Source organism: Loxodonta africana, chromosome 19, assembly GCF_030014295.1.
Source record: "Loxodonta africana isolate mLoxAfr1 chromosome 19, mLoxAfr1.hap2, whole genome shotgun sequence".
Taxonomy (NCBI): Eukaryota; Metazoa; Chordata; class Mammalia; order Proboscidea; family Elephantidae; genus Loxodonta; species Loxodonta africana.
Window position 1 is genome coordinate 9,072,672 of NC_087360.1, and position 19,811 is coordinate 9,092,482.

General features: G+C 40.5%; 1 protein-coding gene across 2 annotated transcripts in view; it reads right to left on the minus strand.

Moving 5' to 3' along the window:
- The window catches only part of PPTC7 (protein phosphatase targeting COQ7), a 42,985-nt gene that overhangs the window by 22,861 nt on the left and 313 nt on the right, over nucleotides 1-19,811 (minus strand). Inside the window, exon 1 of one of the 2 annotated variants that reach the window (XM_023539292.2) lies at nucleotides 7,326-19,786. The exons of the other annotated variant lie outside the window; for it this stretch is intronic. Within the exon in view, the coding sequence (XP_023395060.1) occupies nucleotides 7,326-7,410 (85 nt within the window). The 5' untranslated portion in view covers nucleotides 7,411-19,786. Of the gene's footprint in view, nucleotides 1-7,325; nucleotides 19,787-19,811 lie in introns of those variants that run through there. 2 annotated transcript variants of the gene reach the window in all.

A 19,811-nucleotide genomic window follows, 5' to 3' on the forward strand; every position in this document is an offset into this window, starting at 1 on the left:
AAGGAAATATCAAAATGTCAGTTTTATACTAAATATGTTGAAATGATAATAGTTTAGATATATTGGGTTAATTAAAATACACAAATTAAAATTAATTTCACCTGTTTCATTTTACCTTTTAACAATGGCTACTAGGACATTTGAGGAATCCCTGGGTGGTGCAAATGGTCAGGCGCCTGACCTAGTCAAAAGGCTGGAGGTTTGAACCCACCCAGAGGGACCTCGGAAGTCAGGCTTGGCCGTTCGCTTCTAAAACCCCTATGGAACAATCTTTGATGGTTATGAGGGAGGGGAGGGGTGGAAGGCGAAGTGTGTTAACTCTGGTGAAAGCAAAGAGGACAGACAACATCCGAGAAGGCAGCATGACTTGCCCAAGGCAAAGGAAGGCACTTAGAGGAACACAAGGAAAAAAAAAAGGCAACCACAGTAAGTACAATAGCATACACAACCCTACAACAACAGTAAAAACAACTTAGAAGCAGACACATAGGCAGATAACATATGCTGAACAGGGGAAGGAGGGATATTGGAGTATACCCACATACACATATAGGTTAGGCTGTGTATACTTTTACATACGTGTATGTTCATATACATAATAGTGCGCAAAGGAGGCACAGTCATAGAAGTTTCCTAGACACATCCGAACACCTTGAGGGACCAAGTTACCGGGTTTGAGAGCCAGGACCATGGTCTCAGGAGACATCTAGGTCAATTGGCATTTACATAGTTCATAAAGAAAATGTTCTACATCCTACTTCAGTGAGTCACGTCTAGGGTCTTAAAAGTTTGTGAGCAGCCATCTAAGATACATCTATTGGTCCCATCCTGTCTGCAGCAAAGGAGAATGAAGAAAACCAAAGACACGAGGCAAATATTAGTCCAAAGAACTTGAATTACATGAACTTGAATGGCCACCTCCACCAGCCTGAGCCCAGAAGAACTAGATGGTGCCTGGCTACCACTACAGGCAGCTCTGATAGAGGTCACAATAACGGGTTCCAGCAGGGAGGGAAAAAAATGTATATGAAATTGAAATTCATAAAAAAGACCAGACTTACTGGTCTGAGACTAGAGGAACCCCAAGACTATGGTCCCCGGACACCCTTCTAACTCAGAACTGAAGCCACTCTCAAAGCTCACTTTCCAGCCAAAGATTAGACAGGCCCATAAAACAAACAATAACACATGTGCAGAACGTGCTTCTTAGTTCTATCAAGTATACAAGACCAAATGGGCAACACTTACCCAAAAGCAAAGACGGGAAGGCAGGAAGGGACAGGAACACCAGACAAATGGAAACGGGGAACCCAGGGTGGAAAGGGGGAGTGCGTGGACACATCATGGGGATTGCAACCAATGTCACAAAACAATTTGTGTACAAATTTTTGAATGAGAAACTAATTTGCTCTGTAAACTTTCACCTAAAGCACACACACACACACAAAGCCAACCTCATGGAAATCATCTATGTGAGACTAAATAGTCAATAGTTACCCTAATGCAAAGATGAGAAGGGAAACTAGATTAAGAAATAACCAGAACAGATATAGTAAGAATGTTGACACACTGTGAAAAATGTAACCAATGTCACTGAACAATACATATAAAAATTACTAACCAAACCAAACCCACTGCCATCGAGTTGATTCCGACTCATAGTGACTCTATAGGACAGAGTAGAACTGCCCCGTAGTTTCCAAGGAGTGCCTGGCGGATTCGAACTGCTGACCTCTTGGTTAACAGCTGTAGCACTTAACCACTACGCCACCAGGGTTTCCAACAGGGAACCTAATTTGCTGTGTAAACTTTCACCAAAAACACAATAAAATATTATTAAAAAAAAAAAAAACCCTACGGAGCAGTACTTCTCTGCATACATGGGGTGGCCGTGAGTCAGAACTGACTTGATGGCAAACAATAACAGCTAGAATATTGAAAATTATATCTGTAGCTTGCATTGTATTTCTATTGAACAGCACTGATATAGACAATGAGAAGTCACCAAGGCTTCTGGGTAGAATCTAATCTAATCTATATTTTAGAAAAATAAACCTGGTAGGAGTGTAGAGAATGGGTTGGGAGAGGGGAGAGGTTAAAAGGTCAGGCATGAGCTGCAACAGTTAAGTTACAGGTAATGAGAAAGTAGAATAGACAACCAACAGAAACATTAAGAAAGGATGAGTACACAAGACATCGATAGGTTTCTAGGTTTCAGGAGTGAGAAAAAAGAGGACTGATTAGATGATTCTGGTTGGGAAGGGGGTGCAAATGACTTTTGAAGCTAATGAATTCTGTTGGGTATGCTGACTTCCAGGTACCAGCAGGGCAACATCTTTGTGAAGCTGTTCTGTCTGAAGTCTGGAACTGGGCCTGCAGCTTGGGAGGCCAAGTCAGGGCCAGATCTTTGTGTGGATGAGATGCTCAGGGAGAGTAAAGAGTAAAAAGTGTAAGGAATTAAGAAGGGACCTTATTTTAGGAATGAGAATTCCTGGACAAATAGCTCATTTGCAAATTATATCTCACTTTAGGCATCAAATTATAATCTTAGATGTAACTGGTTAAATTTTAAAAACAGCCAAGTAATCCAGTTTGTCAGAATGATATAATCTCTTTAGAGGTAAAGCTGAAAAGGTGGGCTGAGTTAAAATACCTGGGAAGGCCTTGAATGCCAAGATAAAGAGTTTGCACTGAATATAAAAGCTATTTCCTTTAATTCACTGTAATCATCTTATGTTTCCATTAATAATATTCTGTTAGCACACATCTAGCTTAAGTGTTCCTTTGACCCAAAATCCAATTAAAACCATTATTAGATTAAGTTAACGGCTACTCTGAAATAGCTGGGCAACAGGCTGAGAAGAAACTATGCTGTTGTGTGCTATCAGCTTGATTCCTGCTCACAGCAGGCCTATAGAACAGAGTAGAACTGCCAGCGCCCATACGGCTTCCTAAACTGTACATCCTTACAGGAGCAGGTTACCAGGTCTTTTCATCCACGGAGCTGGTAGTGGGTTCAAACAGCTGACCTTTCGGGTGGCAGCTGAGTGCTTAACCACTGTACCACCAGGGCACAGAAAATTCCTTTTTAATTGTGGTACCACTTAAGTGAAAATGTAAGTTTTATGAAACAGGACATGATTGGCTAGAAAATACTCACGATGTTTATGAGCTTTTTACATAGCATTTTGTTAAGTTTTCCAGACTGATTTTCTAACATGAATAGTTAAGAGAGAAGGAGAAAGAAAAACTCTGGTTTATCTCCCATCATTTAAGTGTATTTTTCTCCAGGAAGAAAATTCTTAAAGTAACAGCCAATTTCCATTTTTCTAATTAACACATTTTTGTCTTTGCCTTAATTATAACCATATGAAAACAAAATTCTGCTGTACTTCAAAACAATCACTTAGTTTTCTATTAACTTCAGAATTTTACTTATGAGATTTTTTCTAGGCACAATGTTTAAGGAAAAAAGGTTTGGTAAGTAAGCTCAAATTATTGTGGAAGGTTAAGAACCTTATCTTTCAAATTACACAGTCACCGAACTGGACAGTCACAAAAGGCTTGCCTCTTGAGAAAGACTTCTTAACTAGGCCGACACCAACAGGAGTCTCTCTAGCATTATCCAGCATTACCAGCCCTCAATCACGATGTTGCCATTCTTCTTAAACCCCTCCACCCCAACCACCATCACTTCACTCATCTTCATATTGATATGCAATTACTTACAAAGCAAACATTTTCTTGAAGAAAGTAATGCCCAGCGAGCAAATACTAAATTTCAATTTTGACAGAGGCACGGGTTCAGAAAAATTAGGTAATTGTATCTCATCCAAAAAAATGTATCCAGAAAAGACTCTGGCAGAATTTGAAACATTAAGTAGTACCCAAAGGAAATAGGTATATTCCTTGCTTTTTTTTTTTTTTTTTTAAAGATCTTCAGGCATTTTACATTGAGCCTCACTCTCTAATGAAGTCAGACAGTTTTACAGGGATTGTTTTTCCCATCAGTGGAACACATCTCCTACCTAGCAGAGTGGGTACCTGATAGCCAGCTGAAACTCCAGAGGAGAAACTGAGAGAATCTGGCTGGATCACAGGAGGTGAATAACGAAGTAGCAGGAGGCCCTATGTACTACAAGGGATAAGACTGTCTGGTTTTACAGGCACTCTGCAACGGGTGTCCATCTAACCCAATATTCACTGCAGCGCTGTAACCATTTTCTCTTCAGATGTGAGGCTTTTCTGCAAATGCTGCAATCTAGTGCTTACACAGCCAACCTAATTTGTCTAGAGGCATCACAACACAAAGCATCATAACAGAGGGAAAAAAAAAATGAGATCCAAGTATAAACTCAGCTTTCTATGAGGAGAAACAGATTAAAGCCTTTACACTAGTGCATACCCACACACCTACTGTCCAGAACATTTCATTACCGAGAAAAGAAAATTTCCAGACTATTCTGGGCAGTTAATTTGTTTTAAAAAGCAGGGAAAAATGCTGAAATCAGGATAACTCAAACCCATTGCCTTTGAGTCAATTCTGACTCATACTGACCCTACAGGACAGAGTAGAACTGCCCCATAAGGTTTCCAAAGAGCAGCCGGTGGATTAGAACTGCTGACCTTTTGGTTAGCAGCCTAAACTCTTAACCACTGCGCCACCAGGGATCCGAAATTAGATGAGAAAACAGTAATTAGAAAACAAACGGTGGCTTGGGGCACTTGTGTAGCTTACAGACTTGAGTATGACTCACTGGCCTTCTCACCACAAAAACCGTGCACAGTCGAAAGTTACATTACTGGAAAGGTCACTCCTTTCTGACCTGTAACAGTGCCTTCCTCAAGGTTAAATGCTGTTCATGCTTTCAGGACAGGAGGAAGCAACAATCACCTGGGATCACATTTTTTATAAGTTATGAGCAGTATAGATAGGCAGGGCATTCAATGTGTTACAAAATTAAGGGCCTCTATTAAAGCCATTTATTAAAGCCATGGTGGTGCGGTGGTTAGGCACTCAGCTGCTAACAGAAACGTCAGCAGTTCGAACCCACCAGCTGGTCCTTGGGAGAAAGATGTGGCAGTCTGCTTCCATAAACACTAAAAACAAAACCAAAACCAAACCCACTGCCGTCCAGTCAATTCCAATTCATAGTGATCCCACAGGACAGAGTAGAATTGCCCCATAGAGTTTCCAAGGAGCACCTGGTGGAGTCAAACTGCCAATCTTTGGTTAGGAGACTACAGCCTTGGGAACTCTATGGGGCAGTTCTCTATCCTGTCAGAATAGACTCTCTGCAATGGGTTTGGTTTTGTTTGATAGGAAATGTTATATAATGCCAATAATTTAACATTTAAATAATAAGGTAACAGCAATTAAGGCCCAGCTATGTAATGTGTGCCTACTGGTATTGGTCCTGGAAGTTGAAAGAAAAATTTTCCTCTTGTTTATAATTTACAAAATTAGACACAGAATTCTGGTCCTACAGGCTAATGTAATATTTATGACAATTAAGCCCTATAACCCTGACCCAATCCCAAAGAGGATACTATCTTCCCCCTGCTTTCTTCACCCTTCTATAAAAATATTAGAGCTGGCCTTTATTAAAATACTACCCTCTGGGAGAGGTCAAGAGTCACATGTAGCCCTGGCACAAACACTTTTTTTTTTTTAGTAAGTCTGCCAAGTAGAACTGTCCTTTAATTTCTGAACACTAATTATATTTTTATTTTGTATATTATTCAGTTAATTAACTGAGTGGTTAAGACAATGAGAAATCTTTTCTTCTTTTTATTTTCTATACATCTCATTTTTCGGTAATGAATAACAGTTTTTTTCCATTTTTTAAAATTTCTATTGCGCTTTAAGTGAAAGTTTACAAATCAAGTCAGTCTCTCATACAAAAATTTATATATACCTTGCCATATACTCCTGTTGCTCTCCCCCTAATGCGAAAGCACACTCCTTCTCTCCACCCTGTATTTCTATGTCCATTCAGCCAGCTTCTGACCCCCTCTGCCTTCTCATCTCCCCTCCAGACAGAAGCTGCCCACACAGTCTCATGTGTCTACTTGAGCCAAGAAGCTCACTCCTTACCAGTATCATTTTCTATTTTCATAACAGTCCAATCCCTGTCTGAAGAGTTGGCTTTGGGAATGGTTCCTATCTTGGGCTAACAGGAGGTCTGGGGACCATGACCTCTGGGGTCCTTCTAGTCTCAGTCAGACCATTAAGTCTGTTCTTTTTACGAGAATTTGAGGTCTGCATCCCACTGCTCTCCCGCTCCTTCAGGGATTCTGTTGTGTTCCCTGTCAGGGTAGTCATCGGTTGTAGCCGGGCACATCTAGTTCTTCTGGTCTCAGGCTGATGCAGTCTCTGATTTATGTGGCCCTTTCTGTCTCTTGGGCTCATGATTACCTTGTGTCTTTGGTGTTCTTCATTCTCCTTTGCTCCAGGTGGGTTAAGACCAACTGATGCATCCTAGATGGCCGCTTGCTAGCATTTAAGACCCCAGACGCCACTCTCCAGAGTGGGATGCAGAATGTTTTCTTAATAGATCTTATTATGCCAATTGACCTCGATGTCCCCTGAAACCATGGTCCCCAAACCCTCGCCCCTGCTACTCTGGCCTTCACATCATTTTCCAGTAATGAGTAACATTTTATCTTTGTGAGAGGGATGATAAAACTATAAATCAAGTTAGAACTACATTCTACACCTGCAATCAATATTTAGAGTTACTCAAAGTTTTACTGACTGGGTACAACATGCAAGGCATTCTGGTGAAAGGGAGCTAACCTCAAACCAAACCTGTTGCCGTCGAGTGGGTTCCGACTCATAGGGACCCTAATAGGGTAGAGCAGAACTGCCCCATAGGGTTTCCAAGACTATAATCTTTACAGAAGCAGACTGCCATGTCTTTCTCCTGCAGAGCAGCTGGTGGTTTGGAACTGATGATGTTTTGGTTAGCAGCTGAGTGCTTAACCACCACACCACCAGGACTCCTTGAAAGGGAGCTAAAAGGATTTAAATATAAAAGATTTCCTGCCCATGGGAGCTTAAAGTCAAGTGGTAATGATGCTGGCTGGGGAGGAGAACTTGGAGAGGTTTAAGATAAATGTCTATAATACAATGTAAATAAATATGTACTACTAAAAAAAAAAAAGTAAGGTGAAACAGATATCATCTAGCTGAAAGAATCAGAAAAGGATTCACAGAGAAGAGAGAGCCTTAAAGGATGAAAAGATGCGTTGTGGGGAGGTGGCTGAGGCATTCCTAGTAGATGCTTAGGATTTTGATGCTTAGGATAAAGTGTAAGTCATACCAGTTAGGTCGTCATCGTCGAACAGTCCAGAAACCTGACTTCCAGGTGTATACCTATTACGCATATGCCAGGAACTTCTCACCATCAATCAGTTCACCAACGCATTGCATGGAGTTCTGGGTTTTTAGAGGTCCCCTGAAAGGAAAAGCCGGCCTGAGGCTACCTACATCCTTGTGGCACACTGACCTTATTCTACCAGGCTCAGAGGCCTTTATTTGTTTTAATGAAGTGGCTGTGCTCAACTGTTAGCCTAGGTATAGTAAACAGTATTCAGAATCAGCAAAAATCATCTTAGTAAAAGAAAGTTTTAAATTGCCATTATGAAACTGAAAGGTAGTATGGCATACGGGGCAAGGGTATAGGCTTCAGAATCATATCTGGGTGCAAACTTCAGCTCCAGGACTAGGAGAAAGTGTACTAAAGGTGTCCTTGGGGAGATCTCTGAGCTTCGTATATTCACCTGTGAGGAACAGAGAGAATGTTTCAGAAGTGCCTGCCACAGTGTTCAGCTCATAGTTCACTATATGACAGCTATGTCTATCTTTAAGAAAGACCAAATAGCAGCAAAAAGATCAGTACAGCTTCTAGCAATCAAAAAAAAAAAAAGAATCATCACTCAGGCTGTAAGCTCTACAAGCATTAGCCTATGGTCACAACCAAAGGACAATTCCCACTCATCAATAATGTACAAAGGCTGAGTAGTCCGTTCAGCTTTTTCAGTCGTACATCCACCACCATTCAGTATTCCAAGAAACAATTAACAGTAACGTTTTCAAATACAAATGTATATATATTTCTCTCCAAAAATACATCAATTCACCTGTACTTTCAAGGATTACTTTTTCTTTTCCCCAGAAGTGATCCTGAAGTATCCTTTTTTAACAAATATCTTTTAAGAGCCTGCTCCCTACTATGTGCCAGGGTTCAGATTTAGAAATATCTCACTTAAATGAAAAAATCTTACAGTAATAATCAGAAACACTGAAATGGACCTAGCCATTTTCCCAGGTCACCGCAAGAATCCCAGTGCCTCTACATTACCTGTGCTTCTCCTTTCTCCCCATGTCACGAGCCCCTTGAGGGATGAGCCTCTCTCACACATACTATCCAGTTTTTAATTCCAGTGGCTGGCTTAGTACCTAGCACAACAGCTCTCAATCCTTGCAGCACACTGAGGTTACCTGTGTGGAACCCGAGCCCCACCCGGAGTCAACAGGCACGAGATGGGCCTGGACCTTCAGAGGCGTAAAAAACTGCGCAGATGATTCTACCACTCACACGCCTTGAGTCCACAGCCCTGATGATACTGCCTATCAAATGCCTCTTGCACTGATCAATCCCCTATTTTCCTTTCCCAAATTTGACCCCGCTCTTGCATTTCCTAACCCAATTAATGACAGCCCAACCCACCTACATTTCCAGGCTAGAAATAGTAAGGACTCTTCCACAGGTACAAAACCTCAAAATGAACTTCAATGTCTCCTTCTCCTTCACTTTCTAACTTCAATTCATCTTTAAGTCCAGTCGATTCTATTTTGTAATGTGTCTGAAGCCCAACTACTGTCCACTAACCCTGGTTTAGGCCCTTTTGCATTCAGGATACTTCAGTGACTTCCTAATGGGTCTTCTGCCTCCTGCTCACCCATTACATTCTCTGTATCAATTTCTTTTTTTACAACGTTAACTATGTCCGTGTTGGAGCCCTTGTGGTTAAGCGCCTGGCTAATGGAAAGGTCGGTGGTTCGAATCCACCAGTTGCTATGTGGGAGAAAGATGTGGCAGTCTGCTTCTGTAAAGATTTACAGCCTTGGAAACCCTATGGGGCAGTCCTACTCTGTCCTATAGGGTCGCTATGAGTTGGAATCAACTTGATGGCAGTGGGTATATTCATGTTACTCCTTTCACTCCTTTAGTCAAATGCCTTCTGTGCACACATACTCGCTTGTATATATAAAAAAAATTCTTTAGAAGGATACATGAGAAACTGATAAGACTGGTTGTCTCTTGGGAGAGGAACTGTGTAGCCAAGAAACTGGGGTGGGGGGAGGCTTTTCACTGTGCACTCTTTTATATCTTTGGAATTCTGTACCATCTGAACGTGCCGTCTCTTCAAAGACAGCCAAAACAAACCAAAAAACAACAAAATCGAAAACATATAGCTTCTACCCAAATCAAAACACCCAACTTGTTAACATTTCAAGTGTGACCTTCAACAATCTGATCTCAATCAATTCTCAACAGCACCCCCTCTTCTCAGCCCACCAGCCTAAACCACTCTCTAGCCACAAAACAGTTGTAGTCTGGAGAATCTATTTCTGTGCCTTCATTCTGAAGACTCTTACCATTCTTCTCCCCACTTGCTCCAATCTGCTGAAAAACCCATCTCTCGAGGCCTGACTCCGTGTTTCCACAACACCTTCTGTGTATTTTATGTACTGTTCCTGTACGTATGTTTGCCTCCCCCTTGGACTAAGGAACTTCAGGGTTGAAGTCTGTTTTGCTCATCTGGTCTCCTCCAAAGCACCTGTCAGGGACTTACAAACAGTAGGCAGCCAGGAAACAATGAATTCAGGTGATTGTACTGAAAAGTCAGAACACGCTGGTACACTAATTTTCGCACCCTGGAGAGGTGCTCACAAGATGCTCCTCTCACAGACGGTGAAGTGGGGAGCCCTAGAAGAGAAGTCTAGACATAGCACTACTCCCAGCTTTCTCTGCAACTAGCTGGCTGTAGGATACTGAACAAATGCCATCTCCACGCTTTAGTTTTCTTATCTGTGAAATGAGGGGGAGGACAAATTAGGCCCTTTTTCAGGCCTAAGATTCTGGGATTCTAAATCATACTACAAGAAAAAGCAGCCTATTTTAGAAATTATTTACAAAGATTAACAAACGTGGCTATACTTCACATTTCACATACAATATTTCATTTAGTGCATAACCTAATTCTGAAGCAAAGGCTCCATTTCAGGCTTCCCGATTTATCCCGGCTCCTTATCACACTACCACATGTATATTTTCAGAGACCTTTCAGTAATGATGTCCTTTTACTTTAGTCTTAATCTCCTGACTAAAATGTTGGAAAAGTTTTTCTCCTTTAAGGCACTACCTAAAAGTCAGACAGACCATTTTCAATTTGAAATTGTGATAAAAAAGACAGATGGATATATATTAGCATTAATTGACTTCCTTGAATTGAAACAACCTATAAATAAATTAACATGTGGAATGTATTTACAAGCACACTGACCTTGTTATGCAAAGACCATTGACTGTTCAGTGAATTCAGTGTACATTAACAAGAAAAACAATGATAAGATCAAACTTGCCACTCAAGAACCAAATGAACTGGACTTTTTTGAAAACAACACACGCACAAGATGTCCCTGTTTAGACTTTTTCATTTCATAAAACCACTGATAATCACATTACCAATTAGTAGTCAACCTAGAGGACATGAACAGTTTTCTAGGTCTTAATGGAAATAGTTCAGATCTAGTTTCTGATCCAAAAGTGCTATCCAAACATCAATGTGAAAACAGAAGCACTTTTTGTCTGCTTCATTCAGCACAGCCAACCTTTTGCTTCTACCTCAAAAGGCAGCGTGCACGAATTCTAAGCCAGAAAACTTGCCTGATGATGGCATCACTTAAAGATCAAAATGTACAGTCACAGTAGTCTAGAAAGAGATAAATCTCCTTTCTTCCCAAATAATCTGTTAATGACTAAAAGAAAAATCAGTGCAAAAATGTGTTGGTATTAGCACAAGTAAAAATAGTACTAGACGCTTCAACAAAAAGCACTCTTTGTAGTTAAGTCACTTTTGTAGTCTCTGGCAAAGTTTTTGCAGTCATTCCGCAGTCCTTGGGATTCATACCAACAATTCAATCAATTCTGGAACTATTCACCAGCTACAAACGTATTCATATCAAAAACTGTTTAACAACCTAGATAGACTCAAGGTCAACAATGAGGTTACTGCCAAGAACAAATTTATAGCAACTGGAAAAGTATAAAGTAGTATAACTTTTCTGGAGGGCATTATGGTAATATGTCTATCAGAGGTTTTGCAAAGTGTTCATAAATCTTTGACCCAGGAACTATACTTTTCAAGGAATTTATCCTAAGGAAATATTCAGATGTAAAGAGATATTTACTCTAGTGTTATTTATAATAGAAAATTAGGAACAATCTAAGAAACTAACAATGGGGAATTGGTTAAATAAATCATGGACTATCCATACAGTAGAATATGATGCAGTTATGCTTATCAATATGGAAACACAGTCAATTTACATTAAATAAAATTAATGTTACATTAACCCAATTTTATTCAATACAGGTAATCCCCAACTTGCTACAGGGTTCTGTTCTGACAACTCTGTCATAGACCAGTTCTGGCATAAGCTGAATACTTCATTTGTTTTTTTTTAAGTTTTCATTATTATTGCCTTTTATTATTAGTATCTTTATAAACCCGATCCTTATTTGCCTTTGGAGGTTGGCATGAGAATGATGACATCAGCAAATTACATGCTGCAACAATGTACGTAGCACATATTACTAACGATAAGATAAACAACAGCAAAAAAGCATGCTAGTAAGTGCAGTTCATCGAATAAGTCGTAAGTCAGTGACTACCTGTAATGTGCATACGCACAGTTGTATATACACAAAGATAGAAGGAAACCACACTGATTATAGCCGAGTTATGAGTTACAGGCTTCTTATATTGTGTATTTCTGAACACGTGTTACTTTTATAAGCACAAAAAAACTATTTTTTGAAAAGCATTAGACATACAAGCAAGAGATCCAGGTTCAAGTCCCAACTATATTAGCTGTGCTGACCTCACTGATGAGTCAACGAGACTCAGATTAAGTGGAGATAAGAGCAGCTATTTCATAATTATAAAGATTAAATAAGGCAGAAAGTAAAAACACTTTGTAAAATCCAAAGCACTATATGAAGTACTGGAATCTTGTTTTGTGTTAGATGTTAGATAAATGCTTAGAAAAAGGAGAGCGAAGTATTTTCATTCTTTAAAAGAAATTTTTCTGCCTTCCTCTCACCCACCGTAAAATTTTATTTGGGATCTTACTTAAAAACATTTAGCGTCTCTTTTCTTCTTTAAGGAGCCCTGGTGGCCCAGCGGTTAAGAGCTGGACTGATAACTGAAAGATCTGTGGTTTGAGCCCACCAGCTGCTCCTTGGGAGAACAAGTGGCAGTTTGACTCTGTCCTATAGGATCACTATGAGTCTGAATCACCTCGACAGCAAAAGGTTTGGTTTGGGTTTCTATTTTGAAATTTTAAGCTAAACTGAAAGAACCTTGCTGATTGTCAACTCAATTTAAACAAATATTAAGTTAGTTATGTTATTACCCCAATGCCCTCTGCGGTAGGCCAGTTTTTCCAAAAAGTCTTGATATATGATGTGATTTTGTGAATTGTTAAATAGGAAACAAATGATTTTAGATCTCAGGGAGATAGAAAATATCAGATTTTTAAAAATATTTGACATCTCCCAAATAGATCAATAAATGTTATTACCAATGACAAAAATTAGGATCTAGGGCACCATTTCTTAAAAAGAGACCAAAAGTTAACTAATTTTAAAGGCAAATCCACAAAGTACACCTTTTTTTTCAAATGACTATAACTTCTGGTTTGAAAGGCTAAGTTTCTTTAAGAAATAAAGTACTGTTAACCTGCTTTCCCAAAGCATTTTCCTGAAAATTCCAGCTACCTAAAAATTGAATTTCACGGAAGAGTCCCCTACAGCTAATGCAGTGGCCCTAAATAAGGCCTCTTTAAAGGGTATGGAGGCCTGTAATGAATTTGACATTTTGCTTGAACTTGACGTAAGCATTTGATACAGTCAAAGGACATGGCTGTGGGTCAAATATCTGACCTGATGCAGTGCTGCTTGAGTCACAGGGGAGAACAAATTCCACTTGGATACTGTTACCACCCTTCAGGTTATGTATTGCCCAGTTTCATAAAGCAGTGCTAAAGTTCAGGGAACAATCTCCTCCTACCTAAGCTTCTTCCCCCACCAAAAAAACCACACCAGCGCACACATGTAGCCTACCTTCTGCTACAATTTAAAACCTCTTTGCAAACACCCATCTTCTAAAAAGTATAAACAGTTGTGCTTCTAAAATTCAATTAGCTGCTCTACTAAAAGGATTCACCAAGAATCCTTCAAAGAGATTATTAACGAATTGAGAGAGAAACTAGAAGTTGGGAGCATTTAAAACTAAGCTTGAGAATCTCTAGATTAAAGATTGAACAAAGTAAAGGCAGCTCTCAAAGTGTAACAACTGAGGAAATGACTAAAAATGATGTACCTTATAAAAAATACAATACACCTATTATAATAAAATGAGAAAAATATTAAGGACCAAGAATTTAAAAAACAAACAGCAAACTTCCTCTATCCATCAACCCTGTAATCTTATTGATTATAATCTTACTGATTACAGAATAATACAACACTCAGAAAAGTCAGACAGCAACTAGTCCATGGCTTCCTAAATCCTGCCATTTCTAGTAGTCATAGATGGCTCTTTTACTAAACACACAACTCTCATACTTCTTTAACACTGTGCAATTTTCTCTTGAAAGCACAGAGTATTATGAAATTAAGGCATATTTAAAGTACTGACTGAGCTCAGAATTCACATAGTTGATTGCTGCCATTAAAAAAATAATCCCCCCTACATTAAGTAATTAATTATCTATTAAAACTATGTAACAGACAACTATATTGCTCTAAAAGGTAAACATAGAGTAACTACATGACTCAGTGATTCCACTCCTAGGTATACATACACCCAGGAGAACTGAAAACATCTTCTCACAAAAGCTGGTACATGAAAGTTCACGGCAGCATTATTCATATCAGTCAAAAAGTGAAAACAACACAATGTCCATCAACTGATGAGTGGATAAGCAAAATCTGGCATACCTGTACATTGGAGTATTATTCAGCCACAGAGAGGAATTAAATCCTGATACATGCTACAACATGAATGAACCTCGAAACTATTATGCTAAATCAAAGAAGCCAGACACAAAAGGCCACATATTGTATAACTGCATTAATATGAAATGTCCACAACAGGAAGATCCAGAGAGATAAAAAGTAGATTAGTGGTCGCCAAGGGTTGGGGGTAGCAGAAAATGGGGAGTGCCTGCTAACAGGTATGGAGTTTTTTTTTTGGATGATAAAAATGTTCTGGAATTATAGTGATGACGGTTGCACAGCCTTGCAAATATACTAAAAACCAGTGAATTGTATGCTTTAAAAATTGTATATGTCAACTATATAACTCAATTTTTTAAAATTCAATCAACATCATGTCTGCTGTCATCAAGGCAGATCAGGCTAGAATTCTGACTTCCAGAAAGCAGAAATCTGTCTATATAATAATGAGGCTGGTTTTCTGACCCAGCTTGAAATCTAGCTGAGGGAAATTCCAAAGAGGAGTTGTTAAAGGGCTGAAATTAGCACACACACATTCTCGCAAGGTGACTACTTAAAACGACATCTCACTCTGAGATAAAGCCACCAGCTGCCAAGTGGATCCCGACTCGTGGCAATCCCATCACAGTAGAACTGTGCTCCGCAGAATTTCCAATGGTTGGTTTTTTGGAAGTAGATCATCAGGCCTTTCTTTTGCAGCACCTCTGGGTGCACTCAAACTTCCAACCGTTTGGTTAGCGGCCAAGTACGTTAACCATCTGCACTGCCCGGGGACAGGTTCTACCAAATATATTAAAATTATCATGAGTGTTCAAAAATAACAAATCCTACTCAATTCATTCACTTCCTATTTAAAATCTAGATCTTTACATTGTTCACATAGTCCTTACACTTAAAACTATATTAATACCGGCATTACTCACAAAACCACTTCGAAATCCTGACCACAATCAAAACCAGATCCAAAGCTTGGAATCTAAAACTGTTTTAATTTCTTTTTTAGGTTTCAAGTTAAATCAAGCTCAAATAAACATCCCACAGTTTTGTAAGAATTATTTTACAACTCAATATTCCGAGGTCAGAATTTACATGACAAAGACTATACAGCCATTTTTTTTTTAAAGAAACCATTTCAGTAAATTGTAGTTTGGTATGTAGGAGTTTCTGTTGCATTCCAGTTATGAGTCAGAGAGTGAATAAAGAAGTTCCAAGTACACACACACACACACACACACACATACATACTCAAGGAGGAAAAGTATTAGAAGGACCAAGTACCAGAAGACAGGATGGTTTTGAATTCACTTATCTCATCAAGAAAATCTGAGCAGTCGAGTAACAGAAAGAGTACTAGGATGGACACTCTAGGTGCTAGTTCCAGGACTGCCATTAGTTAGTGGGGTAACCTTTAGGGAAGTCATTTGACCCTCTTCAGGCCTCTATTTTTCTCATCAGAAAATGAAAGAACTGGGTTCCAGGATTTCCCAATCTTAAAACAACTGTTAACAGTCTTTGTTAAGTAGCTTACGGCTGTGGAAGGCTCAGCAACTACACATTAGGCAGCACTCTTATTTCTGTATACCTAAGAAGCCACAGAGAGTAATAACAGAACTCAGGATTTAGCCACAGGGAAGAAGGAAAAAGAAAGGCATACACAGCTCCTGCTGGTACTGGTTTATTCCTGTTGGACCTAATAAAGAGTAAGCACCTTTGCCCACTTTCCAAGGGATAGGAGTGGTTTCTGTGTCTCACCACACCCACGATAGTTGGTTTTTCCTAAAAGAAATCCAGTGGGGACTCTTCAAAAATGTGAAGCACCAAGTACTTTTAGTCACTGCATGACTAATAGAACAGATCAATTCTAAATTAAAGAAACAAAAGTTTCCTCTTCCTCATACAAAAAGAAATAAACAGCTTTTATTCCAAACAGTCAAAGAGTCCTAGATGACCACAGTGAATAATCTGAGGTACACGGAAACTTGCAATAAACACAGTGTTGAACCAAAGAAAAGGAATTATCTATGGAAGATTCAGAGCACTGAGGGCCAAAGTAGCTTTATTATTATTCCATACAACCTTTTTAATGCAATTCAGTTTATAACCCCAACTTCTAGAGTAGCAAACAGTCTTAGAGACTCATCACCTTCACAGCGAGATTATCAGATCGGCTTATGACGGGATGGTGTCAATGAAACAGAAGTCACCATCATATGAACTGACCTGTGGTGGGCAAGGCCACTCCGAGTTGTTTCAGGTGGCTCCCAAGAGTGCTCCCCAGAAGAGCTCCTCCACAGCAGACAGCCCTAGGGAACCGGTTCCCACTGCTTAACCTCCTGATATCAACAGTTCATAGAAATTTGGCCTTGAGGTATAAACTACACATACACACACATTCTTAAAATGGCTATTTGTCAACTATTGCTGAAGAATAATCCTGGGTCACATAAACAACCATCTGTCTGGCTGTCCTTGGTGGCATTCCTTTCAGGAAGGGTATGGAGCTGTGTTCTTAATCTGGTATCCATCTATGGACCTCTAGGTGGTTCACGGGTCAGTGAAATCCCTCAAACTCTACGCAAAATGTTGTCTCTGTGGGCATTTTTCTGGGCAGATTGCCCCTGAGCAGTCAAAAGATTCTCAAAGGAGGCTGTGAATTAAGGAAACTAAAGAACCACTGGTTTAGCACTACATATAAAACAGAAGAAATCTATTAAAGGTGCGCCATGTGAATAAGGTTTCAAGAAATGCTGAGAGGTTGGACTGCACGAAGAAAGCAGCATCAGGATTGGGGGACGGCTCATTAACAACCTGCGTTATGCAGGTGACACAACCTTGCTTGCTGAAAGTGAAGAGGACTTGAAGCACTTACTGGTGAAGATCAAAGACCGCAGGCTTTGGTGTGGATTACACGTCAACATAAAGAAAACAAAAATCCTCACAACTGGACCAATAAGCAACATCATGATAAACCCAGAAAACACTGACGTTCTCAAGTATTTCATTTTACTTGGATCCACAATCAATGCCTACAAAAGCAGCAGTCAAGAAATCAAACAATGACATATTGCACTATGCAAATCTGCTGCAACACCTCTTTAAAATGTTAAAAACCAAAGATGTCACCTTGAGGCCTAAAGCGCTCCAGACCCAAGCCATGGTATTTCAATTGCCTCATGTGCATACAAAAGCTGGACAATCAATAACAAAGACTGAAGAAGAATTGATGCCTCTCAATTATGGTGTTTGCAAAGAATATTGAATATACCATGGACTGCCAGAAGAATGAACAAATCTGTCTTAGAAGAAGTACAACCAGAATGTTCCTCAGAAGGGAGGATGGCGAGACTGCATCTTATGTACTTTGGACATATTATTAGGAGAGACCAGTCCCTGGAGAAAGACATCAAGCTTGGTAAAGCAGAGGGTCAGCGAAAAGAGAAGTAGACCCTCAATGAGATGGACTGACTCAGTGGCTGCAAACATGGCAACGACCGTGAGGATGGCTCAGGACCAGGCAGTGTTTCATTCTGTTGTACACAGGGTTGCTATGAGTCGGAACCGACTGGACAGCACTTAACAACCACGCCTGTTATTAGAGCTACAAAGTAACAAAGGGTGCCATCTTTTCAAAACAAAAAGAAAATAAGCTCTGCTAGGCAGAACCTTTAGCCCTTGAGAGTCAGGTAGTCTGCTCCCTTCATCCTCTAGTTTAGATGAGGAAAGTGAGACCAAGAGAGGCTCTTGCTCAAGACCACAGATCAGAGCTAGCTAGTAAGTGGCAAGGCTGAACATCAAACCAGGCAGAGATTCTGTGAACATCAAACCAGGCAGAGATTCTGTCAGGACGCCAGAACGTGAAATTACACGTGTACGTTTGCATAATGGGTTTGACCAAAATTTCCCAACTCCTTAAAAACAAAATATTCCATTCCACTAAGAAGCAGGCCTTCTAAAATGTTAAAATTAAGCTTCAGCATTGAAATTTGACATGCTAAAATAAATATAACCCCAAATCATCAAACAAGTCACAAATCTTTCACAAAAGCCAGCATAATGCAGTTATAAGGCAGAACGTTAACGTTACCCTATATCCTATTGCACTATGAGGGCAACTTGAAAAAGCAGCACAGGTCACAGGCTCATGGAGAGAAGCACTTCTAAAAGTAATGAAAAAAGACAGCTACTGACAGCCCTTTAAAAAGGATACTGAGTCAGGGTCAAGCTGACTTCAGACTGGGTTTGAACAATTTCAATCTCAAGTTCCCTGACCTTCTCTCACTCTCTGAACACTGATTTTTTTCAACCCGAGTAATAGAGTTAGTCATAAAGTAAACTGAGAAGAACCTTTCCAGTCTCATGTTCACAAACACTACATATGGTAGAAGCAAGGATACTAGGCAGTTATTCTGAGACCTGATTAAAAAATAATTAGTCATAAAATCTTTCTAAAGAAAAGTTACAGAGCCATTTGTTCCCATGCCAAACTTTGCCTTAGCATACGAAACTTAAAGCAACCAAAAACTCACTCTCACTTGAGAAGTGAAACCAAAATGACTTTTGAACCCAAGTTCAATGTCAGCATGCCCTTCAATTTCAAAGGAGGTGCTGTATTTATTAAAAGAGATTTAGACAATGAAAATTAACACTTAAGAAACATCTCCGATCCTGTGGCATACAGTTTGTCCAAAGATACGTATTATGGTAAAGTTTCTGACTGCCTGTGAATTATATTTACCTCTCTCTGCAAGCACCCTCCCCAGTCTCCTACCCCTAAGGGTGTAACTGGAATAGGCCTTAAGAAGCACCTAAGCACCTGTGGCCTTAAGAGGCTTTAACCAATTCTCAAGGCTTTCTAGAAGCAGGTTCAAACGTTCTATTTTGGGTCAAGGAGACTCTCTTCCACCCCAAGTGACCTCCAGTGGACAAGATCAGTGTGGGAGAATGCACCGCGAGTGCTTTTTCACCAGCCCAGCGGTTCCCCGCTGCGAGGCTCCAAAAAGGACGGCTGTCAGGTCACGACTGAGGCGGCCAAAGAATGTGTCTGGCTGTCTGGAGCTCACGGCAGTCTGTCCGTTTGTCAGGAGCACGCGAGGAAGCAGGGATCCCCGGGGATGGAGGGAAGAGCGAGGTTAGGAACCTGCAGGTGTCGCTGGGGCGGGGAGGGGGGGGGGACGAGGTCGCCTGGGGCCAGCACAGCCAAGTGACTAAGAGTGCGGCTCCGGACTCCGACGGACTGGTCACATTCCCGGGCAGTGACCTTGAACACGTGGCTAGACCGCTCCACGCCTCAGTTTCCTCCTCTCTAAAATGGGATCTGTCCCAGCGGAAAGCGAACCTCGGAGCGCTTGGCGCGACGCCTGACGCCCAGTGAGCGCTCCCTCCATGTGGGCTACTCCCCGCTCTCTAGCTCCTCTGGCGCCCGAGGAAGCGGGGAAGTCCCAGGCAGGGGAGTCCCGAGGAAGTGGACCCGGGGCCGGAGCGGGGAGCCGGGCCGGG